The sequence below is a fragment of the Equus asinus genome, chromosome 11 (assembly GCF_041296235.1).
Source record: "Equus asinus isolate D_3611 breed Donkey chromosome 11, EquAss-T2T_v2, whole genome shotgun sequence".
NCBI classification, from domain to species: Eukaryota; Metazoa; Chordata; class Mammalia; order Perissodactyla; family Equidae; genus Equus; species Equus asinus.
The window spans coordinates 84,982,911-85,009,870 of NC_091800.1; the positions used below are offsets into that span (position 1 = coordinate 84,982,911).

The 26,960-nt window shown below is 56.1% G+C and overlaps 1 protein-coding gene across 1 annotated transcript in view; it reads right to left on the reverse strand.

The window, feature by feature from the left end:
• The window catches only part of RASA3 (RAS p21 protein activator 3), an 89,784-nt gene that overhangs the window by 43,488 nt on the left and 19,336 nt on the right, over positions 1-26,960 (reverse strand). Inside the window, exons 2-3 of the mRNA XM_044779639.2 lie at positions 14,930-15,047; positions 1,020-1,123 (exon numbers count right to left, since the gene is read on the reverse strand). Coding sequence (XP_044635574.1) covers positions 1,020-1,123; positions 14,930-15,047 — 222 coding nt within the window. The remainder of the gene's footprint in view (positions 1-1,019; positions 1,124-14,929; positions 15,048-26,960) is intronic.

Below are 26,960 nucleotides of genomic sequence, written 5' to 3' on the forward strand. Positions count from 1 at the left end.
CCTGTGGGGCTGCTGGACACAAGCTGAGAGCTAAGTAGGTGGGAGAACCACCAAGGCCAGGAGGGATAGGAGATGGCGCAAGGCTGAGGGAGGGACAGTAGGGCGGTGGACAACTGTCTTGTGTGTGGCTGGGATCCGTGGGGACCTCTCCAGTGGCCTGGGCAGGGAGCAGGCGCTGGCCGAGCCCCAGAAGTGAGGGGCGCCAATGAACAGCCACATGAGTCAGAGTCCAATGCTGCCCAGGAGTGGAACGCCCACAGTGTCCTCGGGAGCACACAGGCACAGCTCTGCGTCCCACGTGCCTGGACCCCAGTGGCTGCCACTGCGCCAACACCTGTGTCTCAGTGTCTGTTCTGGGGCCACAGTGGAAAGGACTGGGGTTCCTGGGGCAGAGGGGAACCCTGACTCAGGGTCTTTGCTGCTCCACATCCTCCCCGACACTCACAGTGGGCTCACTCTCTCCAGGAGCCCTCCACTGATGTGCTGGCGTCTCTGAGAGCACCCCAGGACCACCAAGAGAACCCCCATACCTTTAAGGAACCCTAATACCTTTGAGCACCCCAATACCTCTGAGAGTACCCTGAAAACTCTGAGTGTCGCAGGTACCTCTAAGAGGACCCCAATGACTCTAAGGAAACCAATACCATCCTGACCCCCACGGAGGGCTGTCGGCAGTCCCAGAGGGTCTGCCTAGGGACAGTGGGCAGGGCCCCCTCTACAAGCCACCCTGGGAGGAGCCCTGGGAAGCTTTCCAGGGACAGGTTTGGGGGTCACTGTTCCCTCACCTTGAAGGGCAGCCCCCAGGCCTCTGCCAGCATGTCTGGTCCCCCGCGTGAGTCTGTGGTGAGGCACAGGCAGCCCGTCCCAGCCATGGGGATGCCGCCTCCAGGCCATCACCACCAGCACAGCCAGAAAGGCCGTGTAGACTCAGCTGCTCCGAGCGGGGAGCTTGGAAGAGATGCCACTTCTGCCAAACGAGACCCCATCCAGGAGGGTGGAGGAGCCTGTGGAGTGCCTACCTATGATGGAGGCCCGCCGGAAGACGTCTCTGTCGAAGATGTAGAAGGCAAGCTGGCGGAAGCGCCGTGGGATCTCACAGTAGAAGTCCTCTCCGTAGAAGGGGCTGCACAAACAACAGAGGCGACCGTCAGGCTCTGAGGTACCACCTGCTGCCAGCTGCGGGCATCGCAGGGGCCTGCAGACTAAGCGCAACCGTGGGCGCCGCATGCACTCTCACTCTAAATGCACCAAGAACCGCTATTCTGCATTTCCCTTTGAGACATGAAACTGCGTTTCTTAACTGGAGCAAAACTGGACTTGACAGCGGGCAGGTGGTAAATCTCCTAGTGGGATGCGGCCTCGCACGTGCCCCAAAGGCACTCACACTACATGACGACCGCTGCACTGGGTTAGTGGCAGCTTAGGGAACCAGAGAGCAAGACACATGTGGCCTCACAAAGCGACGCCCGCTGAGTGTGTCCGGGCGGTGGGGATGTTCTGAGCTCTGGGCAGCGGGACAGCCTCACCATAAAAGTAAACTCGGCGTTCCAGTTTCAGACACTGCTCCCCTTATTCCAGGAGTCAGCGTAAAGTCCTGACTGGGCTGCCATCTTTGCCCCTCATGGGGGTGAAGACCCCTGCCCACCAAAGGGCTGACCCTGCACAAAGACCCTGTGCCCATCACCCATGCACAAGTGCACAGACGGAGACAAAATCAACTGTGAACTCTAATTGAGGGCAGAGAGCCAGGGACTGTGCTGGTTGGGCCAGGTTGCATTATCAAACGCTGGTTCACAGAGGCCATAGCAAGCGGGATCTGCATCCACGGGCGAGGAGGGAGCACATACTGAGCACCTCGGGTCTGCCAGAGTCCCTCCTCATGCACATTTATGGCTGAGTCCAAAACAGGAAGAACTGATACAGCCTGTGGCCCTGGACCACGCAGGAAAGAAAGGTGACACAGGAGCCTTTTGGTGACAGTTTGTGAGTGACATGGACGCGACCACCAGAAAAAGGGATGGGGACCAGCTCCCAAAGCAGAGTTCCAGAGTTGCATCTCCCATCCCAGATTCCAGAACCATGTTCCATCAATCCTGAGATGACCCCTTCCCCAACAGTTAGCATCTCTGGAGTCAGAACGTTTCCTGCGACCAGGGTAAGGACTGTTTCTAGATTAATTAGCGCTGCTGCTTCTTGGTGAGGCATAAAATAAGGGCGCACCTTATAACTGATGAAGGACACAGATTCCATAAAGTACAGCATTTTGGTGGCATGATGTGCCATTGCTTGACCCGGTGTCACTGGTGTCCACCTTCTACCACGCTGTCCCGACGATGCAGTAATGAAGCCCTGGAGCACTGACATCCCCTAAATGCAGGCCCATGACACGCCATCAGAATCACGGGCTCCTGAAGCACCGCCCTGTGTGCAATTCATCCTGCAGCCCAGGATCAGCTTAGCATGGCCCAGTCACCCAGGAAGATGGGACAAATGGACCAGCCTGAAGCCAGAACAAGACCCCCAGTGAGAGGACGGCTGTGGGGAGACTGACCCAGGATGGGTGGTAGAGATGCCAGCCTCCCAGAAGGGGTGGCATCAGCCCCAGAGGATGGGGTCTGAGGAACGAGGGCGCTCCTTCAGGCCTTTGCTCACTCAGCCAACAGGACGGTGTCAGGCACGGGATGAAGGTCGCTAGCATGAATCTGGGAGCTTCGAGCAGCTATGGGTCATGGGAGACAAGGATCCAGAAGCCCTCATGATACAGGAGGCGCGTGTGACAAGAGAGCGGGAATAGCTCAGATGGGTAGGGGTGTGAAAGAGAGGAAAGCAGAAGACGGAGGGGCTCCCACAAGACTGAGGACAAAACAGGTTCTGCCCACACCTGGACCCAAAAACCAGGGAGTCGGAGAGCCGGGTCAGCGAGGAGGAAGGGTCTGGGAGCGGCTGGGTCTGGCAGGTCTGACAGGTCAGAAACCCAGACACCAGCCCGTGCCCACCCCTCCCAGCTGGGAAGCAGAACACACTTGAGAAGGAAGAGGGAGGCCTAGGGCTCAGGGTTCCAGGCTCTGAAACTCCCGTCAAGCACCAGTGACGGAAACAGAGGGGTCCAGCCATGGACAGAGACCCTACCCCACACCAACAGGAGTCACCTCAAAGTTGTCACACAGCTGAATGTGAGGCTGAATATGAAGGAACTCAAGGAACAAGTCTTCATGAGCTGGAGTGAGCTCAAGACTGCTCAGACGTGACACCAGGAGCACAATCACTAAAAGAAAAACCCAGTGAGCTTGACTTCGTCAAAATTAAAACCACCAAAGACTTGGTGCGAGTTCTCGAGATGGCACGCCCATGAGCATGGCACTCCCTCCATGGACAGGAGCTGGCGCTGAGGGCCAAGGCCTCTTCTAATGCGCCAGCCGGGCCTTAGCACATGGCACACAGAAGAGTTCTGGAAATGATGTCCTGTGGCTCCCTCTCGAAGCCCTTTTAAGAACCCGGCATCCTGTCAATGTGATTCTGGACAGACGGGATCCCAGGCAGGCTGCGGCCGCTGCTCCCTGCCCAACTCCGCCGTCAGATCCACGTGGGACACGGACGCCCAGCCCCAACAGGAGGACTCTGGCACTCAAGCAGAAGCTCTGACGAGGCAGCCGCCAGCCATGGACGTGCTTCTCCCAAGCCATGTGAGGAGGACAGGATGCCCCAGGCGGTAACCAGGGAACCGCCAAGAGCTCAGAGACAACATTTCCCAGAGGAGGACCCTGTGACCTCAGGGCTGTGCCGCCAGCCCCTCCCCTCTCACTTCCCGGCACGGGGTCCTCCAGCCACAGCCCACCTGAGGCTGCTCCCTCAGGACGCACCGCTGTGTGGTGGGGATGGGTCCAGAACCTCCCTCTCCACTCGGCACAAGGCAAGACGCAGACCACACTGAACAGCCTTCACATGGCCCTCTGTGAGGCTCACTGGGTACAGGTGCAAGCAGCACAGCCCTGGCCCGTGGGCTCACATTTGAGGTGAGGGGACAGGCGATAAGCAGATGCGATCACAGACCGTCACATGGCAGTGAGGGCTGTGAAGAAAAGCAGAGCAAGTTCGGGGGTGGGAGGCAGGACTGCTTTCTGGAATGGGTGCTCTTGGGGGAGGCCTTACTGGTGAGGGAACATCTGAACATGTGAACAGGGAGGGGACCTTGCAAAGATGGTGGGAGAGGCTCTGGGAAGAGGAAACAGCACGTGCAAAGGTCCTGGGGCCACAGGGGCTCGTGCTTTTCATGTTCAGGAGCAACAGGGAGGCCAGTGTGGCAGGCAGAGTGAGAGAAGGGCAGGGAGCTGGGACCTGGGGTCAGGGGTCAGGTGCAGCTTTGATAGGCAGTGGGCTGAGGAGAAGCAGTGAGACTCATGACGTATAGAGAAGACAGTGCAGACAGTTCACCCACAGCAGCGACAGATCCCAGGGACAGCCCTGTGTAAGCCGACCAGCAGACGGGTGGTGGAGCACAGAGAGATCTCCTCAGGTGAGCAGCTGGGAGCAGCACAGAGGGGTGAGGAGGGGGAAGGCTGAACTGCCATGTAGGGGAAAGTGGGAGCAGTGGACCAGCACAGTTGGGCGGGACACACATCGGGGTGTGTTTCCCTTCAGACATAGCTGCTTAGGTCGGGATGTGCAGGGTGGACTGCCAGATGGGGAGGCGAGTCAACACGTCCCCCAATGACCTGAGATGGAAGCCAGTGGTGCCTGCGGGACTAAGACTGTCGGGAACCACAGGGATGTCCAGAGGGACGCGAGGTGGGTGGGTGACTGAGATTCGGAAGGACCAGAACCAAGTGGGACGAGATGAGAGCCGGGAAAGCAACCGAAAGTGGGGGTCGCTCCAGTGACTAGGGAGCCCTGCACAGCGGCCTCAGCCCAGGCCCACTGAGATAGCACCTATGTCCAGGGTGGGAGGGCCTGCTGTCCCAAGGTTCAGAGGGTAGACAGAAGCTGGCAGCTGCCACCTCTCCTGGTGTCCCAAGAGATAGCCTGAAGCCACCATCACGCAAAACCAGAACTACGTCCCAAGGCCCAGCCGCACTTTGGAGCTTCCTGCAACAGATGTTTCTAGGGAATGCCTTGGAAATGGGCACCATACACAAACCTGGACCCCAACACCCTGTGCCCACGCCCGGGCCCCCATCCCGGGAAGCGGGGCTCTGTCTCTTTTCTCTCCACGGGGAACTGTTTTCACTCTCAGGCTGCAAATTAGAATCACCTGGAGAGGATGTTAGGCGACAGGGCTGCCCGGCAAGCCCCTGAGCCCTCTTTGGGGTGATGAGTCATGAACCGGGAACCCTTGACTCCACACCTGCACAGCCTCTAGCAAAGAGCTGTGAGGTCAGACACCGCCTTCACCCTCCTCACAGTGGCACACTGATTCTCTTCAGGGACACCGAATTTCACCCACACCCCAGAGCACCACTCACCGTCCGCTAGACGACGCTCTGTCTCAGGTGCCACAGGGACAGAGGGGCTCTGCACCCAGGGCACCCTCCACGGCAGAGCCAAGCCGAGGGGCCATGTCCATGGATTCTGGAGGTGAGGACACGCCCACAAAGGGGGTGGCGCAGACACGGAGCAGCCCTGACTGCCAAGGTCTCGGGCCTTTACCATGAAGGTGTCATCTCCCCATTGCCTGATCCCACCCTTCCCCGATTCAGCACATGCACCCCAGGAAGACGTTCCACAGGAAGTTGATTCATAATTAACTTACATGTAAATTTTAGAATTTCTCTTTCTTTCACTCCTTTACGATCTGAATTTTGTTTGCTTCCAAAAAGGACACGTTTGTGGAAAAGAACACTCCCTTTCGTTTTAACTAAAAAGAAGAAATTGCTTTTCTTTTTAAGAACGAAAATTCATTGAGGATTTTACATCGTGAAACCAAAATCAGACCCGCTGGAGGGCTGGAACCAAAGAGCCAACAGCAACTCACTTCGTGAGCAGGCAGAGATGCTGGGTCCACGCCCCGAGGGAAGTGCGGACCCGTGCGGCGCTTCATACGGGAAAAGTCGCCACATGGCCAACAGCCCCGCTCCCAGGAACACACCCGCGAAGTGGACACATGTCCAGCAATGTCTTGTAGCTGCAGGTTCACAGCATCGTGCACGACAACCGAGATGCGGAAACACCGAGGCACCCACAGCTAACGGCGCCATGGCGGCACAAGGGAACGCAGCTCAGCCCTAAGAGGAATGAAGCCCTGACACCACAACATGGATGGGTCTGGGACACCGTGAAGGGAAAGAAATAGACACCAAAGGCCAAAGAGCACATGGTTCCACCCACACGAACACAAATCCACAGACAGAAAGTGGATCTGTGGCCGAGGGGCCAGGGCGGGTGCTGGTGGGAAGGGGTGGTGAGAGGGAACAGGTTTCTTTTTGGGGAGATGAAAATGTTCTAAGATTGACTGTGGTGATGGCTGCACAACTCCACATACACTAAAAACCATGGGATTGCATGTGTTAAGTGGGTAAATTATATGGTATGTGAATTATATCTCAGTAAAGCTATTTTTAAAAAACCAAAATATGAGAAATACATAAAGATGTCAGAAAGCAAAAAACAGAATTAACTTTCTAGGGTGGTAGGTCCTAGAGGTTTTTTTTCTCTAAAGATATCGGATACTCTTAATACGGAGTAGAAATAGACACAGACGAAGACACGTTTTCTAAATGAAAGAGGGATTACAGTATATATCCTGACATACAGTCATCTTTTTCCTTCAACCTCATGCCATCAACTACTTTCCAAATAAGTAAATAAATAGTTAGTGGCCACACAACCCCGAGGCTGCAGTGACCACAACTGCTGCCCCCTCCCCCCCGCCATGACCGAGGCCGCCATGACCCTGCCCCCTCCCAGCTTCTCAGGGCAAAGAGTCTCTGCCCGGCTATCCCCTTAGGATAATGGGCCCCTTAGGATAACGGTCCACCCAGGGGCTCACCTGATGGAAGGGCCCCTCACCGTCAAAGGCTCTGGTGCATAATGCACGTGACCCCCCAGAAATGGGGACAGAAACACCCCATGCCCACCAACACTGACCTCACCGACATTCACACACTTCACTAAATAGATGGCACAACATCCACCGCTTTCACTGGAAAAATTTAAGGTACTGGTCAGGCTGAGTGCCTCTCCCAGCAGTATGAGATTTCTGCTTCATTTTCTGTTGAAATGCCCATCTTTTCACGTTTGGGATATTAATCCACTACGTTCGTGCTGCAAATTAAAAGACAACTCATGCACACACATAAGGAGTATCTTCTTTAACTAGAAACACCACAAATTTGGTAACAGTATCTGTCATCACCGGGCATGTGCTCCACCAGAAGAGCGTGGGGTCCAATCATGGGTAGGTGGGCCCCCCCTCCAGCCCTGCAGACAGAGAGGTGGACGAATGCCCCGCTCCAGGCCAGCACCCACCGGGGTCCACAGACAGGCCCCACTGTGGTGGTGCAGACGCCGCCCTCCTTCTGATCAACGGAAACGTCGGTCTTTGTCTCTGTGTGGGCAGCAGAGTTGGGATCATGTTTCCAAAAAAAAAGGAAAGGGCGGGTCCTTGGGGGCAGGGGGAGCTACTGCCCACCATCTCCAGTGCCTTGGAGGTAGCGTCTTCTTTTGGGGTCTCAGGGACTACCTGGCCTGACCATCCCTTCCCATTAGCGGCTTAGCCTGGGGTTGGTCCCGCAGAGCCCATGGTCAGCGTGGTCAGCAGTGGGCTGACTCCTGCAGTCAGCCACACGTGCAGCCTGAGGGCTCCAGAGCCCCCTTTCCAAATAAACAACGCAGGCTGAGGACTTGTCTCATGTGACAGAGGAAATCACAGCATGGCAGATGCGCCTCCAAGCCAGCCTCCTCCCTTGGTAATTACGGGAGAAGATGAAGGAAGATTCTGGGATCCAGTGAGCCCCCCTCGGGAAGAGAGAAAATCTGCCTGCAGGAGATGCCCTCACCTTGAGGCCACGTTGACAGGGGACATCTGCACCGCCTCCCCCCTACCTCCCGCCTCCTCCACCCAGAGCACAGATGTGCAGCCAGAGGTTCAACATGGGCCTCCTAGGGACCTGGAGAAACCTCCACCTCCCTGTGAGTCACTCCCTGAGTCATCACTTCCCCTAACACCCTCGCTCCCCTCCCCTCTCCATCCCACTCCCCATCCCACACTGCTCCCCCCCTTGCCCCATCTGCTCAGGAGAAAGCAGCCGGCCTGGTTTTCCCCGTTTCATGTCTGTGTCGCAAACGCCTGTGTCAGCTTCCCAACATACGGGCGAGGGAGGAGGGTGAGGAGACCACTCCAGAGTCCAGGTGGACAGAGACGCCACTCGCCCATGAACAAGGAGCCCCACACGGAGCCCTCCAAGAGCAGCCTATTCTTAGGACTGTCTCTGTGCCTCAGAGTCTGGGCTGTCGCTCTGCTACAGGGAAAGACACCACCAAGCGCCAGTGAGTGTCCAGAGGCAGTGGCTCCAAGCTCCCAGAGGGATGCAAGGCCCCCTTCGAGAGCCAGGTGGCCTGGAAGCCCGGTAGGTGGGCGGCTTTTCCAGGAAGGGTGCCTGCCTTCTCTGCACACCTGAGCTGGGCTAATAAGGTGTACGTGTGGTCAAACCACTAACCAAACGCTGGGTTAAATCTCAACAAACCAAACACCACATTCCAGTGTTGGCAGAACTCAGAGCAGGCTCCACCCTGGGCTGCTGGTCCGCAGTCTGCAGGGCTGGTGCTGCCCTCGGCCCATTCGCCCATTCGCCCCTCGGCCCCTCGGAAAAGCAGCCACCTGCAGGTGATCCAAGAGGAAAACCTTTCTAGTTTCTCCCAAATTTGTCCCCACATCCTCAAAAGGCAATTTTAAAATCCCAGAGCAGCTTTTCATCTGAGGAACTTTCCTGCTTCCGGTAGCACCACATCTTGAGGAACAAGACCCCCAGCCACCTGCTGACCCTCCGCCACGGGCTGACTCGCTAGAGGCCTCCCCAGGGTACACAGCCATTCGGTCACAAGGGCGAGATAAAGGCACATGGGTGTGTGGCGTTCTGCAGGTCTGAGTCAGGGACTGAGGATCAGTGAACCCACCCAGGAGGAGACTCAGGCCAGCCCTCAGTTCCCGTCCAAACCCTAGGACAGAATGTCCTGCCTGCCTCTGTGTAGCGTCACCCAGGCAGTGTCACCGGTGAGACAGTCTCACTTCGGGGGCCAGTACAAGATGGTTCTGCGGGGTGCTCACTGACCGTGAATCTCTGATGGGCCCACGTTGGCCGCTGCCAGGTCTGGGGGACACGCGGAGGCTCGGGGGCAGGCCCGGGACAGACTAGGAACTGTGCTCAGGAACTGCGCTCAGGAACTGCGATGCTCTCCCCAGAGCCCTGTGACCCAGACTGGACTTCTGTGCAGGAACCGGAGCTGCGGACACCACAGTAGGTGCCCTGCAGCCTGTCCTCCCAGCCTGACCCAGCTCCCAGGCCCACAGCTACATCACCTCTCCGAGATTCAATTTCCCCATCTCCAAGATGCTCCCCACAAGGTGATGGTGGGGTCCACGGACACTGTGCAGACTCACTCCACTGCATGTGGCTCGTGACACGCCAAATCCCATCCCACAGCCGTCTGTTCTCTCACTCCTTAAGTTCCCCACATAGAAACTGCATTCCTCAAGTCCAAATTAGGATCAGACTGGTCTTTCAAGGTCCAGTGATGTTTTTGGAAGTGACTGAAACAAACATCCTCGAGAGAAGCATAGTTATACGGTGGCCATGGCAACACAGGAATGTATCAGACTGCAAACCCCAGAAAGGCCCAGACCCGGACAGACTGTCAGGGGGTAGTCCAGGGGTGGGGCATGGCAACAGCCCATGGGGATGCTTTAATGCCCTCCTACGGACGAGGGGTTCTACCTCACTGGGGGAAAACCCAGTAACGGCGGCATCCTGCTGTCCCAGAAGCTGCAGGCCCACAGTTCCACGAGGAGAAAGGGAAGGAACCATGCTGACCCTCTGCTCAGAGAGAGTAGACAGGGCAGGAGGGTGTGAAGGTGCTGGCCCCCTCCCACACAGGGACATGCAGCTGTGCGCCGACCCACAGCCTCTCTGTCCAGCGTCCTGCATGCACCCGGCCAGCTGGCACCACGATGATGGCCCCAATGGGGCCTGAGGCCATCCGCCACGTGCTGCCAATGCTCAATGCTTGTGCAATAAGAGCAAACCAGTGCTCGCTGTCCACGAGCTTTCCCCTGGCATTCTAAGGGAATCCTCACGTTCTGGCACCAGGCAGCCTCCTGTGGTTCAGAGGAAACTGGGGCAGGATTGAAGCCCAATGGCAGGGAAGGGACGCTCAGACCGCCGCCGGCCACCCTGGACCCAGAGAAGACGCTCATGGATCCTAAACTGGGACTGGCCGCCCACCCACGCAGCCTGGAGCTCCAGGGCCCTCCCGCCGACAAAGGCAACCCGAGGAGCCAGCGCCTGGGCAACTGGAAGGCACAGGACCGACGCTCGGAGTCTCCACCCTGGAAGTGAGTCCTCATGCAGGAGACCTGCCGCAAATCCCAACGCCCCCTACGCGGATGACACGGAGGCCCCTTCCACCACTGTGCAGCCCCACCCAGACGCGGGAGAGCCAGGAGGGGCAGGGCGGGGTGACACATGTCTGCCCGGCGGCCGGGCCTGGTTCCCGAACAGGGCACCAGCGGGAACAGGGCGCCAGCGGGGACGCGGCCCAGCGGGAAGCGCGGTGGCTCCGCGAGGGGTCTCCGGCCGGGGAGCCCAGGACCCTGGGGACGCGTCCACCCACTCGAGGGGCGTGCAACATCCAGGCCTGAGGCCTCCTTCACGGCGAAAGGAATTTCTTCTTAAAGCTTTAACTTGAGAATGAAACAGCAAAGTAGATACCGGGAAAGAAATGTTACTTCTGTTGTCTCGTGATTTCAAAGTTGGCGTTTTTTAGTCAACAACTTTGTTTTTATTAAAAATCCCTGAGAAACCTAAGTCTGGACTCCCGAACCAGTCTTCCTCCTCCCATTGGAGCCGCAACAGCTTCTCCCCGCGCTGCTCCCCTCCCTCCGCCCCCAGTACAGCTTCTCCCCCTGCTGCTACCGGTACCCTCCCCCCCGCCCCCGGTACTGCTTCTCCCCCTGCTGCTACCGGTACCCCCCCTCCCCCCCCCGTACTGCTTCTCCCCGGCCCCCCCAGTACAGCTTCTCCCCCTGCTGCTACCGGTACCCCCCCCCCCCCGCCCCTAGTACTGCTTCTCCACCTGCCGCTCCCCCTCCCCCCTGCGTACAGCTTCCCCCCCCCCCCGCCGCTCCCCCCAGTACAGCGTCCCCCCGCCTGCCGCTTGTCCCCCTGGTGCTCCCCCGCGCGCCCCGTACAGCTTCTCCCCCAGCGGTGAGGCCCTGGGGTCTGGCTCAGCTCAGGCGTCCCCACACACGGCCGTCCCATTCTGCGCAAGTCGCCCTAGAACTCCTAGGTCACAGACCCACGTGCTCCTCCCGATTCCCAGTCGGAGGCCGCGCCTGCGGCCCTGAGAACCCTCATTCCGGAACATTCTCGGCGAGAACAGAACTTGGGAGTCTGTAATTACACCCATGTTGACACCGTGCGACGAGCCAGCGGCTCCTCACTTAGCTCTGGAAGGCAGTGGTTTTACTGTCTAATTTCACGTAAAAAAAAAAATGAGCAAAAGTGCCGCCGCGATCCCACTACCGGCACAAAGGAGCACAGCGACGCCGCGGGCGCTGCTCCGGGCCGCCACTGGCGCAGCCCGCTTCCTAAACACAGGGGCCCTCCTGGGACACGGCCTGTCACTCGGCTTGTCCGCGGACCGGCCTCCAGCTCTGAGGACCACGAGCCGGGCCCCGGTCCCCTCTGCCGCGGGCTCGGGCAGCGCGCTCAAGGTGACCCCCCCAGAGGCCGCCGGGGTTCCCGCCGAGCCGGCGTCCCCTAGACGGGCCGGGCCGCGCCCGCCCGGCCGCCGAGCTCTACCGCTCTTGGACGCAGCGACCAGACGCAGCTCGTCATTCTCCACAGCGACTTCGCCAACGAACGCTTGACCCTCGGGGACAAGCCTGGGCTGGAGGAGACTGGGGGACACGACGCCGCTCCCAGAAGCCGGCGCCCCCACAACGGGCGGGAAGCCGTGCTCCGGAAGTCAGCGCCCTCCACAGCCGGCGCCTCCACAGCAGCAGGGAGGCCGCGCCCCGGAGGTCAGCACCCCCGACAGCCGGCGCCCCCACAACTGGCGGGAAGCCGTGCTCCGGAAGTCAGCGCCCCCCACAGCCAGCGCCTCCACAGCAGCAGGGAGGCCACGCTCCCGAAGCCCGTGCCTCCCACAGCGGGCGCCCCCACAACGGGCAGGAGGCCGTGCTCCGGAAGCCGGAGCCCCCGCAGCGGGCGGACAGAAGACGCTGCCTCGAAGGCAACGCTCAGCTCCGGGTGGGCGGGCTGGCAGTTGCCCGTGGGTGGCCGGTCCAGGCGGTCCTCCCAGCTCCCAGGCCCCTCCGCCCTCAGCGCCGTCAAGCCGCTCCGGCGCGTCGTCGCATCTGAAGGAGCCCTCGTCCCGCCGGCCTCGCTCGCCCTGAGCCACGGCGTCTCCGCACTCCCGCGCTCGCCGTCAGTCTCGGGCTGCGGCACGCGGACCTTCGGTTTGCGATGCCTCCCTCCAGCGGGAATCCCTCCAGCAGGTCTGGTCCGCCGGGCGCCCCCGCGCTTCGCCTCACCCGTGTCTTCTGGATCCCCCGCTCCTTCCGACGCCCCGTTGTCACCGGCCCGCCTGCTCGCGGTGATGTCGCTGGCCTCCAGCATGGCCGCCTCCCGCTTCTCCTGGCGAAAGCGTGACGCCGCGTTTCCCGCCTCCCTTTGCGTCTTCTCTGAGCTCAAGACTCTGCAGTCCCGCGCGGAATCCTGAGACCGGACCGGAGAGGGGACTGGCTCTGCTCCGGCTGACGCGGCTGCCCGACGGGCGTTCGGGCCAGGACGCGCGGGGGCGGATGCGCGGCCTGGGGTTGGGGTCGGGCGCACACGTCGGCAGCGAGCCGAGCACGGGCGGCAGCTCTGCCTGTGGCCCGGAGGCGTGTGTGCGCCACCCCGAGAGTGGGCTCCCCTTGACGGCGGGCTCCCCTCGACGCTCGGCGGCCAGACGCCCGTGTCCTGGGCTCTGGGAGTCACTGTGAAGATTGTCTCCCTCTTGTCTGCCCGCTTTAATTTCCTGCTTACAGCACCTCTGTCCTTGTCTGGGGCGTTAGATAAGCTCTCGATGAATATTCACTGCGTGAGTTAATAAAAGTGAGTAAGTTAACAAAAATAACCGAACTCATGAAAACCGCCTGTAGGCGAAGGCGAGCAGCTGTGGCAGTGGAGAGGGTGACCTCAGTGCACGCACCGGAGTCCACTGGCCTCCTGACGGCACCTTGGGGCTTCCACGTGGATCTGGGTGCATCCCAGGCGGCTGGTTTCCCAGAAACGACCGTGTTACTGCATCATCATCCTTGGAGCGCTCAGCCTCCCCTTCCTGCTCCTGAAGCACGTTCTCCAGTGCCATCAAAACCAGAAACCATGACTTCCACTTTGAAGTTTGTCTGACATACTTTGAAGACAACGGTCCCCATTTCTCACCCTCACCTAAAACAGAGGCTCCCAAATAGATAGCCCTCCCAGAGACCCCCGTCAGCAGGTCTGGGGAGAGCTAGCCTCACAGACACTGATTGATTCTCCATGTTTATGATCCTCAAGCCCCTGACATCGACTATTTAAGCAGAGAAAGGATTTTCCTCGCGTTAGGCTTGGCCTTGGGGGCAACCCTGTGGGCTTGGCGGCAATGGGGCTGATAGAGAAGGAAACACACCACTGCCCGGTCTCAGGGCAGGAGAGCCTGAACCGTGTTCCAGAAACTAAACTTGTTAAGTCATCAGAACATGCTGTCTGTCCCACTCAGAAGCAGCAAGATGCAAGGATGTATTCCATCTGCTGAAAGTGTTCTCGACCATGAGAGCTGTCTGGATCGACCTGCACGACCCACAACTCTCAGCCCCAAGGCAGCGTTGCTGGCTGCACAGGGGTTCTTTGCTCCATTAACCACCTCACTGTAAACAGCTCACTCAGGACCCCACTGTAGGCTTCGGTGTTCACCTGGACTACAAACCACTTGCCCCACCCAACCCGCTGATGCTCTGCACTGCGGACGTCCTGCCACCTCACCATGCGTTTCTGGTCTCTCACACTGTGCCCTAGGTCAACTGCTGTGACTTTCAGGTGCCCTCACTTCCTACCCTTGGGGTGTGGCTCCAGGAGCTTGTTAGAAATGCAAACTGCAGCCCCACCCTAGACATCCCTGTTAACAAGCCCTCATGTGATGCTTAGGGAAGCTGAGGTGGAGAAGCACTGATGTGTTTATTACACAGTGAACTTCTCCATCCTCAGACCTGTGAAGTGCTGCTCTTTCTCACTGGACCTCCCTCTCTTCCTCAAACTCCATCAGTGAAGGTTCTCTGGTCTCCTACCTCCACGCCCTTGCAGGCAGGCCCCTTTACAAAGATTTATAGGAAGGTAGTAAAAAAAAGCTTTCCAAACATTTATCCTCTCAGAATCCTCTGTCTGTTCTTCTTGTTGTTGAACACACTTTGCAGCTCATCTCTAATCAGAAAGAACTCAACCGCATCTCCAGGAGCAAACCAGCAGTCACACTGTGGGCCTGGTCCCCTTCAGTCCTGGGCATAGGAGCATTCAGGGACATCAGTGCAGCACGGAGGACAGGGGCTCAGGCCGTAACTGCCCCAGACGCAGAGCCACATGAATACTGGTCCCCACCCGAACTGAGTGACACAGAACACAGGACGACACCCATGTGTGGCACACTTTCCACACGGAAGAAGCATTAGCATAAACAAAGCAACAGCGGACAATACCAGAGTGACTTCTCCACGATCTTGGTCCTGAAAACCTCCTCCTGGTCCAGGTTCACGGTGCAGTAGCAGTCCCGCATCTTGTTTGGCCCCGGGTAGCTGGGGAGGTTTTTGGCTTCCCCTGAAAAGCAAACATAAGTATATATCAGCTCCGTGCAGGATTGTTCCATCTCCGCACTCGTCACAGACCCTTCCAGCATGGGTACACCTCACAGCCGCGCACCTGCTCGCATCTGTGTGTGCTCACGGCTCCTGGAGGCCAGGCTTTCTGGGACACAGCCAAACACTGTGGGAATCTCACCTATACTGAAAAGTGGGAGGTGACACACTAACCACGAGACCAGTGTGGACCAGGCTCCACTGGCTGGGAATCGAGGACTGTTTGTTCTCTTTACCACACCAGTCCCTTTAACTTTTTTTAATGTTTAAATTATGGTAAGATGCATATAATTAGAATTTATCATCTCAGCCAGGTGTAGTGCACAGGCAATGTATTAAGCACATTCACACTGTTGTGCAACCATTCCCTCCATCCATCTCCAGAACTTTCTCATCTTCCCAAACTGAAACTGTCCCCACGAAACATGAACCCCCTCCCCCAGCCCCCAGCCTCACCATCTACTTTCTGTGGATGCAACGGCTCTAGGGACCTCACAGCAGTGGGATCCCACAGCATTTGTCCTTCTGTGACCGTTATTTCACTCAACACAATGTCCCCCAAGCTCCATCCATGCAGTGGCATGTGTGAGAATGTCCTTCCTCTTCAAGGCTGAATGATATTCCATCGTGTGGATGAACCACATTTTCTTTATCCATCCATCCCAGGGGTCCCTTTTTATTTTGAATTTAACTTGACAGTATTAAGTCAAAGTTACAGCAATAATTAAGGAGAAGGACTCTTTTTTATCGACAAAAGTAAACTATGAACTCCAGCTGCTTAAAATACAGAGTGATTCGCCAGTCAGGAAAAGTCAGAAGAAGCCACCTGCTCCAGATGACCATTTCCCTCCCACAAGCCCCTTCTCAGCACAGAAGCCCGAGGGAGCAGTGAAGCACATTTGGAGAAGAGGGCCTGGCTGGTCCTGTAGGAAATGCCCACGATGTCACAACTCCACATGTGACTGTGGGTCTGTCTAGAGATTCTTGTCAAACCACACTGTGGGCCTCCTCTGCCAGAGGCTGGGAGCAGGCAGGGAGGTCCAGAGAGCTGCCTGCTCGTGAACTGGGAGTGAGCAGGGATGAATGATGCCTTGGTGAAGTCCATTCTGTGGAAAGAATGCCTCAAACCCTTAGAACATTGAGGCCGTCGTGCCTCCTGGTCATTTCAGTTCTGGAGACGCCCGGCCCTGGGTGTCTGCAGGCACCGGATACAGTGCTGGGCGAGGACAGGCCTGAGCAGCAGCACCTGGCCAACACAGCCAGGCCCACACCCACCTGTCAACACACTTCAGGGCCCAACTGCCTCATTCTCATTAAAACTGAAAAGAAAACAGAAAACAAACCAAAACCAGAGCCACAGTTCTCGGAACTCCCTCTTCAGAGCTCAGTGCTGAAGGCCCAGCGTCAAGCCACGGGTGTGGCCACACCTTCTTGTGCAAAACCCAACAAAGACACACATGTATCTCCCCCGGGGACTGAGCTCATGTGCAAAGATGCCAGTGTGCAAACCGGCACCTCCAAAGGGCAGAGAAAACTTGACTTGTCTGAAGCTTTTCCTTTGTAACTTTCCATTAACGTTATTACTTGAGAACAGAGTGGAAAGCAATAGAAGTTGTTCAATAACTGGGTGGACGTTTTCTGTGCCAATAAATCTTATTTCTGACGCACCAGAGTGCTTTTAGGATTTCTAACAGCACCAGTTGTAATCTGTGTTTGTGCTCATTTCCTGCACAGGACAGGACACAAGACCTGCTTCTTTGGGCCTCAGTTTCCCCAACTGTAAAAGCATGAGAACACACCAGCTGTCCAAGGATTCTGGCCCTGAGACTCTTCTAATTCAAAAGGCTCCAGAAGTTTTCCTTTGGGAATCATCAAGGAATTGTCAACGACTATCAGTTGGTGAAGAAGAGATAACAGACGAATGTTTTCCCATAGCCACTGTTATCCCTAAAACACCTCCATGCCCCGAGAACATGCCATTTCCACATGAGTTGAGCCCATGAAAACACGGCCTGCCTGGTAGGAGGCATGTGAACTGCACCAGGCTTCAATCAGCTGCTAAATGTCAAAAAACAGACTTTCTGAAGGCTCTGGCAGATGTGGCAGATGCACATGCACACAGACACTGGGAGCACGAGGAATCCACAGGCGCCACAGGGAGCGACATGGCCCCAGGGACTTCCGGGGGGGTGAGGCACAAGGGCACAGAGATGAAGTCTCCCGGCTGCTGCTCCTGCCACAAGCTGACCTGAAAGTGCAGCCATAGCACAGGCGCCAAGTCCACGTGGCCCTCGGATTTTCCTGCTTAGTTTCTGGAACTGATCCCTCCTGCAGCATTCACAAATCTTCAACCTTGAAACGAGCCCGACTTCCCAGCTGACACCTTTATGATGTGAATTAGGGCTTCCCATATTTCCCTTGGAATTTTTTTGCAATGAATGAGATATTTAGCTGCAAGTTCCTGTGTTTATTACAAGAAGAAAACCTTTTGAAAGCCTGAGGGAGACAGTCGTTGGTGGAAAATACAGAACTGGGATTTTGATCCTGTTTATTCTCCAAAGAACCTCAGAACACAAGCAGTGGTAGCCAACCCTTCTCTTAGGGCAGAAGAGAGAGGAGCCTTCTCTGAACAACACTTAGAAATGTGGAAATGCAGAGTTATCTCGTGCTGGTGTGAGTGCAGTCTGGTCCACATCCCTCCTGCCCCTGATCTGGACTGTCACAGAAACAGCCTGTTGCTATGACGATGGTGACAGAGAGCCAGCAAGGCGACCAGAGCCAGCATGAATGAGCCACGCAGACCAGGAGGGTTAGGAGCTGCAGCCAGCCCCTCACCCTGGGCCATGCCATCTGCCCAGTCCTTAAAGTGGGGACCCCGCCTGGACCAAGAGGACTGAGAGTAACGAGGTATGCCAAGTCTCTGCTCGGAGCCCACAGCAGAGCGGGGTGGACGCCCCAGCTCTCAGGGTTGTTTCTTCTCAACCAGACTCAGAACACAGCACTGTTTCTCCACACTGGTTACTTATGCTGAAGGCTGGAGGCGCTTCCCTTCCTGGCTGCACACATGACGCCTTCCTGTCACTCTCAGAGGAAAAGCATTTTCTTTTCTCTCATGTGGAGATGCTCACATGAGAAGGCAGAACTGTCCTGGGATACAGCTGGTGCTGAATGATTTGTTGAATGAATAAATGACAACAAGGTAAAAGGAGAGCAGACTCTGGTTTCATTCTAAGAGCCAAATCAGTAATCATTTCGTGACTCTTCCTCCCGTTTACCACATCTCCAAAATGTATACTGTTCACCAACCATAAGCATCTGGCGGCAGATTTGATGCAGACAGCAAATGTGGTACCTGATACCACCTGATACCTCTGAATGCCTAATTTACTAACAGAAGTAAAGGCAGCGCTCACAAAACAGTCACATAACAGCACTGACACAGCAAACCCTGATCTCCAAGTACAGGGATCAGGCAGTGGGCAAGGAAAACAAAGGCTTCAACCCAAAAGCCATTGTGGTTCCCAAGAACCACAGGTAAGGACGCCTGTGTGCACCTGCAGGGACACCACAAGGACAGCCAGAACTTTTTGTTAAAAAGGAAAATAGCAAGTTTTGGTGAGGATGTGGAGAAATGGGGGCATCGGGACACTGTTGGTGGGGATGGAAAATGGGACGGCCTCTGTGGAAGGCAGTGTGGCGGTTCCCCAAAACCTGACAGAGTCACCACCTGACCCAGTGACTCCACCCCAGGGACAGACTCAAGAGAACTGGAAACAGGTTTCAAACAACTGTGCACACGTACGTTCCTAACAGCGCCATTCACAGAGCCAGAGGGTGGAAACAGCCCATGTCCTTGCACGCGGGAACGCAGTCTACTGCGCAGAGCCTGGGGTCAGGGCTGAGCCGGTTCCGTGGGAGCATGGAGTGTTCTCCTGGGTGACTAAAGGGTTCAGAGCTAGAGAGAGGTGGTGGTTACACAACATGCAAATCCACTAAATGCCACTGAATCGTAACTTTACAATGGCTAAAATGGTGAGTTCATGTTACATCATTTCACCACGGTTTTAAAAAAAAGAAAAGATGGTTCTCAGGACACCAACGGAGGCAGCGGGTGTTCAGCATGACTGTTCACTGCAGCAGCGCCTCATTCCGCTGGAGGGCCTTCCCTGGAGCAAGAAAGGGGACCAAGACACACTGTTTTGGGGTTTTACATTTCAATTTATTTATTTATTTATTTATTTTTTTTTGAGGAAGACTGGCCCTGAGCTAACATTCGTGCCCATCTTCCTCTACTTTACATGTGGGATGCTGCCACAGCACAGCTTGATAAGCAGTGTGTACGTCTGTGCCCAGGATCTGAACCCATGAACCCCAGGCCACCAAAGCGGAGCGTGCAAACTTAACCGCTGTGCCACCAGGCCGGCCCCTCATTTACTGTTTTTTATTTGTATATTCTGTGGCGGCACATATGCAAACATGCAAACATTACACCCCAGCACGCATGGACTTGGTAACTACGACTCAATGATTTAACATGTGCACAGCAGTGTGAGCAGCACCCAGACCCAGATGCAGAATACTCCAGCACTCCGGGACGTTTGCACACCCTTCCCAGACCAATGCTGTCGTTCCCACCCAGAGCCCAGCGCCCTTTGGAACTCCACAACATACAGTTCTGCCTACTCTGTGCCTCATTGAAGTGAGCAGATCCATTAATCCGTAGGGGCTGTAAATGGCGATGTCCTGACTCCACCTTTCATTTCACTCTATCAGCAGACGCAGCAGGACGCCCACGAGGTTGGCTGTGACCATGCAGACGCCACCTCAGCCCCTTCAGCACCCATTTCCCAGATGGGGAACCAAGGCCCAGGTGCCAGCAGTGGAGGAAGACGAAGGATTGGAACCCGCATGTCTGGTGCTCAGCACTGCAGGCAGTGTCTTGGTCGGGATGCCATGTGTGTTTCTGGACAGGCCGAGTTGGCCATCCCCACTGTGGCCACACTCTGAAGTGAACCTGAACCCGCGAGGGCCAGCGTGTGCTGAGGCACTGACCTCCTTGTGGAAACAGACTGCGATTCTTGAGGCTTCCTGACATGGCACTGCATCTTCTGAAGCACCAGGCCCTGCAGCCCAGCAGGTGATGATGGCTACCCTCTCTCGGGCCCTCATGCAGCCGCCATTGGAGCACAAGCAGTGCACCGACTGCTCTCCTTTCCAGGCCAAGACACGGAGCCCCCTCGGGAGCCGTGCGTGTGTCCTTGCAGGGTCTGGGAGGCCCGGGACCCCTGAGCAACCAAAGCTGAGATCACACGCAACAAGCGCACGGCGAAAGAAAGATCAGCAGACGGGCCGGCTCCCATGGAAGGTGCTGCCGTGGGTTCTCGAGGCCCATGGCAGGGAGCACAGCCAGGCTCACGACCAGCTCCAGCCCAGCATCCCCACCTATCAGAGCCAGGCCAGCACCACGTCCTCCCAGACAACTCATGGGCACGGAAGTCACCACTGTGGTGACCCAGCAGAAGGAGAAGCAGGTCACTGGCCCTTGGATGCGACAGCACCCTTTGCAGGACGTGCGCCTGTGTCCACTGGCCTTTGGGTCTAAGAGGACACTCTGGGAGCCGCCTTGGCCACCATCCTCCTCCAGGGAAGTTCTTGTCTCATTAAAGCGCGAGGATGAAGCATGAGGCTCAAAGGCACCAACAAGCGCCCCAGAGTCCCAAGCAGCGGGGTCTGCTCCAGAGACGCATCCTCCGCGGGAACCGCAGGCATCCACGCACACGGAACCACTGAGGCAGCTCCACCCCTTGGCCGCCTGCCACATGAGCCAGACCTCTAGATGGGTCCATGGAGCCATGGCCTCCCAACGTGTCCACCGCAGAGCACCCTCCCGCAAGGTGCCACCCAGACCAACGAGCCAGTGCAGGCCGAGCCCGCGGGAAGGCCTGGCCTCTGGCCGTTTTCACCTGTGACTCCTACCAGCAGAAACAGCCTCTTCACCTGACCCTGATCATCAGGGATGAGAACGAGCCCCCGCGATGGGCCACACCAGTGACCCAGCCACGAAAACCATCTCTGATCCGCCATCTCTGACGGAGACCCTCACCCCGACAGCCTGCACTGGCCCTGGACTGAGTCTAAATGGCAATTTTAGAACAGGAGGAAACCTCAAAATTACGACTTTGGTTTTTCTTTCCTTATTTATTACATGAAAGGCAGCCCGAGAGAGATCAGACTCTAAGTGGAAGAGACTGTCTGTGGGGCTTGGCTTGGGTGCGATGTGCCTCCTCTTCGGTCCTAATACATAAACACCAGCAAACCACGAGCTCAGCAGAGGCAGCCTCCCCCACTCTGAGGCCACTGCCCTGACCAGTTCTGCCTGGCCCCACGGCCCAAACCCCCAGGGAGAGCCCACCCGGCCGGCCTCATCAATGGGCCTCCCACCCGCAGAGGACGAAGATGGGAAGGACAGTACCAGCTGTCTTGGGTGGAGGGTTGGGAGAATGGCCCCCACTGGAGGTCCTCGGCCTGAGCCTCCATGGGCTCCCAGCCTCGTCCCCAGCGAGCCACCAGCCATCTGACACACCTGTGCCACGTGTTGTCACCCTGCCACACCAGCCAGGCGAGCGAGCTCACGACTCAGCAGGCTCTCAGAGTGCAGGGGACACTGCTGGTGAGGCAGCCCCGTAGGCACCTTCTGAAGCTCTTCACCCCAAATTTTCAGAGCAACCCCGGCTTTGAGGGGCGCCTGGGGTGGGGGTGGGGGGAAAGAGGCTTGGAGCCCCTCAGGCAAGTGCGGAGCAGCCCTGGGAGCCCCAGCCTCCCACATGGGGACAGGGAACCTCCCCACGGGTCTCCCACCTCCAAGAAAAGCCACCAGCACATCAAGGGACCAAGGCTGACCAAATGGAAATTCACGTCCACGGGGCCACTGGCCTGCAGCTCGAGGGTGTGGCCCCCAAGTCAGAGCCACACGGTGCTCAGGAAAATGGCAGGCGTGCCCCTTGGCTGCAGATGGCTCCTCTGCCCCCTTACACCTGGCTATCATTTCTTCCCAATCTCTTAAAAATAGTTTTTAGGGGCCGGCCCAGTGGCGCAGTGGTTAAGTTTGCACATTCTGCTTCGGTGGCCTGGGGTTCACCAGTTTGGATCCCAGGGGCAGACACGGCACTGCTTGGCACACCATGCTGTGGTAGGCGTCCCACATATAAAGTAGAGGAAGATGGGCATGGATGTTAGCTCAGGGCCAGTCTTCCTCAGCAAAAAGAGGAGATTGGCGGCAGTTAGCTAGGGCTAAACTTCCTCAAAAAAAAAAATAGTTTTTAAAGGCCACAAGTAAATCAATATCTAGGACTCCTAAGGAAATAATCCGTAAAACAAAGATTTATGAATGGTCAGTGTTTATTACAACAATATTTACGTTGGCAGAAAAAAAGGAAACAAACGTTCGACAATGGGAGATTGCAACAGGGAGGGCGCCTTGGGCCAACACTGGGCCGAGAGCAGAGTGAAGCCAGCCGCTAGGGCCTCCGGGCCAGACCACGGCCTGGGGTCACAAGGTCCTGAGGGGGGAAAGGCACGGGCCAGGTGCAGGCAGGTGGAAGTCGGGCCACTGGAGGACAACGCAGCAGCCCAGGTGACCCCTGTGAAGAAGGTCACACGCTGAGTGGCGTGCCAGAGCATCAGGGGATGATGTTGTGAAGGACATGCCCTCTGAACACACATGGTGCGCATGTAACACATAATGAGGATGCGTGTGCACACTGTGCACCTCCCCACAAAGAGCGAGGGTGGAGGGGAGGCCATCAAGAAGGGACAGCTGGCACCAAGTGCTGATAGTGGCCTTTTTGGGGGAGTAGTCACTTTTTTCTCATTCTTGAAAACTCAGAACTAGGTTTCCCAAAATGTCTACAGAGCAGGTGTTATGTTTATAATTAAACAGAAATGCTCACAGATTTAACAGCATCTGAGACTTATTTTTAAAAAGTCTAGGTGTTATGTCTCTCTTGTCAACGATTCCTTCCTTTTATATCAAACAGTGACTGAGTCAATTTATCATGTATAATAATAAAGGCAATTTCTGAAAACTAACTTTAAATGCAAAATGAAACATAGTATATAATTCAGAGCTTTGTGAATAAATGCTCATTTTATTTACCCTAAATTAGAAACGCACTCACAAGCCCCAGCTGGGCCGTCTGCCTCCCACTCGAGTCTGGGTCCCTGCAGATGAGAGATGCCCCATATTCTCCTGCTGAACTGTTGCTTTAATTATTTTATTGATCAAATGTTTTCTGTTTAACTCCTGGACCAGCTGGGTCCAAACTGTGGCAGATGCTACAAACTTATCCATTCCATTTCTGGGCACACAGTAGGCACACAATCCACAGTAAGTGGATGATATTCACAGTCCCTTTTAGAAAGCTCTACGTTTAAAATAAATAAGAGTTTTATAAAGAAATTCTATTTTTTCTTTATTTTTAATTACAAAAGAAACATATCTTCATTGTAACAAGTAAGTCTACGTGGGAAACGTGACTACTGTCCCTTCCTTTGCCAGCCCAACACCCTGAGCCACAGCCAGTGCTGACTGCGCCCTGCACATACGGATCTTCTCCGCGGGCTCACGAGACACTGGGAAGAACTGGATGGCTGGATGGAAGGGGTTCCAAACTTGCTTACTGCACAGGACCACACTGCTATGACTTGGACCTGCTGTTTCTCTCCACCATGTGATGGCTCTGTCACCACCTCTGGGCTGGCCCCAGTCCTTCATAGGAGGGACACAGTGTCCGCAGGACAGCAGCTCCCACACAGACATGTTCCCCCAATCGCTGCCTGCAAACACCCTATGAGGCTGAGTTCAGCCGTTGCGGCTGCCCGCAGCCTAGCACTCGGACCCTCCAGGCCTCAGCATCTTATCCCTCTGGGGACAGGAGCAGAGCTACTCAAGAGGTGAGAAATGTTGCTGCCGTGCCCTGGAACTCTGACAAACGTCCGCTCACGTGAAACCTGCGGGGTTTCCACAGACAGATCCAGACCGTGATAGTGGTGCGGGCCTGGGGACAAGCTGCCGGCTCTTCATGGCCTTGTGCTCTAGGGGCTGGTCTGTCGCCGGGCTGGCTTCTCCAGGCTGATCCATCACCAGGCTGGCCTCTGGGGGCTGGCCCATCGCCTGTTTGGCCTCTGGGGGCTGGTCCCTCACCGGTTTGGCCTCTGGGGGCTGGTCTGTCGCTCATTTTGCCTCTGGGAACTGGCTGTCCCAGGGCTGTCCCAGCGGGTCATGGAGGCACACACCTGCCTTCCAGTAGGCCCTCTGTCATTCAGTGTCCTTGCCACACAGAAATTTTCCATTTTTATATAATCAAATCCATTATCTTTTCCTCTCCGGCCTTTAGTTCACTGATCACTCAGGAAGTTCTCCCACGTTCCAGAGGTTATTCACAATATTCTCAGAATGTTCCTGATACTTTTGTTTTATTTTTTCACACTGTAACCTTTAATCCCTATGGAATTTGGTTTATATGGTGTGAGTTAGGATGTAATTTTTCTCAAGACACCAATTAAGCCAACTCCATTTTATAAACATACCTCTCTTTCCCCAGTGAACTAAAATGCCATCTTTATCACAAACTAGGCTCCCATATACATTTTCATCTGCTTCTGTAATCTTGCTGATATTCTTTGTCTATTAGGAACCTAAGAATATCCTGCTTAACATTTAAAAGTGACTGTATCGACTAGGAGATGCTAGATATGCAGTAAAGCCCTGCTCAGCTAACGAGTCCATCACTTTTGTTATAATCTATGTTACACATGTATTATCTACAATCACACTTCCATACACTGGCTCAGACACAAGGCATCCACCCAGCTCTTTTACCTTCTGAATAACTTTTCTGGCTTAAACTCTAGCTACAGCCAATTAGCCAACATTCAAAATTCCACATTTATTCTTTAATTTATTGAAATTTAAATTTAAACTATCCTCTGCCCACTTAGAGTGCATCCTGCTTGATTAACAAACAGAAGTCTAAGGGAAAGTCCGTGTCACCTGGCTGCACCTCCACCTCACCCCCCACCACAGCTCTGCCAGCGTCTGCCGCTCTCCCTAGGTGTGTGGACACCCGCGCACTGTGGCTTCTTCTCCGTTCTTTTCCTCCAGACACTGTTCTTTCCCACCACTTCTATTTTTAGTTCCTGGAATCTCAGCCTTTGGCTGGTCTAGACTGTCTGCTTCTTATTCAACCAAGGGCAAATTCACCATTTTCTGTGAATCAAAATAAACTAAATTCATAGAAAATCCCTAATCCTAATTTCCACCGTTATGCCTAAGAAATGAGAAGTCTTTGGAGTCACCGGGACTGTCTGCCGGCCCCTTCTGGCCAGAACACTGATGAGGGAGGCAGCCCCCGATGGCCAGGTCGGGAGGACCAGGGAGCAAAGAGGAACAGAGAGGGCAGAGGTCAGGCCAGCCAGGGAGATGGGGGACAAAGGCCGTGAGGTCAGAGGGCAAAGCGTGGAGTAGGTCAGGAAGGTGGGGGCACAGTGCAGAGGGAATGTTCCAAATAGTGTGCACGGTGGCCTGAACCAGAAACACAGGACATGATAATCACTGTATGTGTGAATCTGGTGACCATCCCACCTACTGACCAAAGAGGAGGGCCTCCCCCCGCCAGCCCAGCACCCCACGCACCTCCAGGTCTCCCCACACTCTGCAGTCAGCAGCCGGCCTGGTGGGATCCTGCCTCTTGTGACAGGAGTCCTCCTCCTGATCTGCTCTCTGAGCTTCTGCCCCTCATGCCACGCCGAGCTGGTGACGCCGCTTCTCGGCGCACACATCTGTGCTGTCCAGGCCGGGCTCCTCCTCACCACCGGCCAGGCCCCTCGGACCTCCTCCAGGAGGGTCCTGTGGCAGCGACTGCCCCTCAAGGGCTCTGCTCCCAGATCAAAGGGCGCCTGGCCCACCAGAGCCCAACCCGCCCAGGAAGCTCCGGGCTGTTGGGCTCAGAGGACAGGCAGTCCCGCAAAGGCAGAAGGAACCACGGTGCCATCCGAGAGGCACAGATCACTGCTGCGCTGCCCAGAGCAGAGCCAGCTGGTCCCCCGACCAGGGCCTTCCACCCAGGCCCAGCGCCCCGCCAACTGCCCTCCAGCCATCACCTCAGATCAGGTATGTGCCTCTCGCTAAGCCTCAGTTTCCCTGTAAGTAAAATGGAGAAGACTGCCTGCGAAATGCCCAGTGTGGCTCCTGGCACACTCACAGAGTCAGACTCAGCAACAGCAGCGCTGGACTTTTATTCCTGCTCAACCCCCACCCAGACCCGAGACGGTGACCAGGGCAGTCACTGTCATCTCCAGGGAGACTCCCTGGTGCTGGGACAGGGCAAGAGTGACATCTCTGAGGGCGCAGACTCACGGGGCACTGGGCTGCGGGGACACGCCCTCGCTCCGGGGGCTGGGGTCCACGGGGCGTCAGCCCTCCCACAATCCCAACAGCTGTGCCCCTCGAATTATGCTGAACCTCCCCAAACATCTCTGTAGTAAATCCTCATCTTTCCATAAAATCTGCTTCCACCAAATTATCACAGTGAGTGTCTGACTGATCACAGAGAGGTACCCCAGACGACAGGATGGCAGCAAACACAGATGCACATAATTTAACACAGCTCAGAAAGAGGAGGCCATGGCAAGGAGTGAGGGCAGTGCCTGGCCAGCGCAGCACAGCACCAGGGCCCGAGCATCCTCGTAGACACTGAGGCCGGCCCTCAGGCCTGCACATGCCGATCCAGCTTCTCAAGTAGAGATGGTGGCCGGCCCCACATGCCAGGGAGGGGGTGCTCATGGACAAAGGGGGACCCCCAGCCTTAAGCACAGG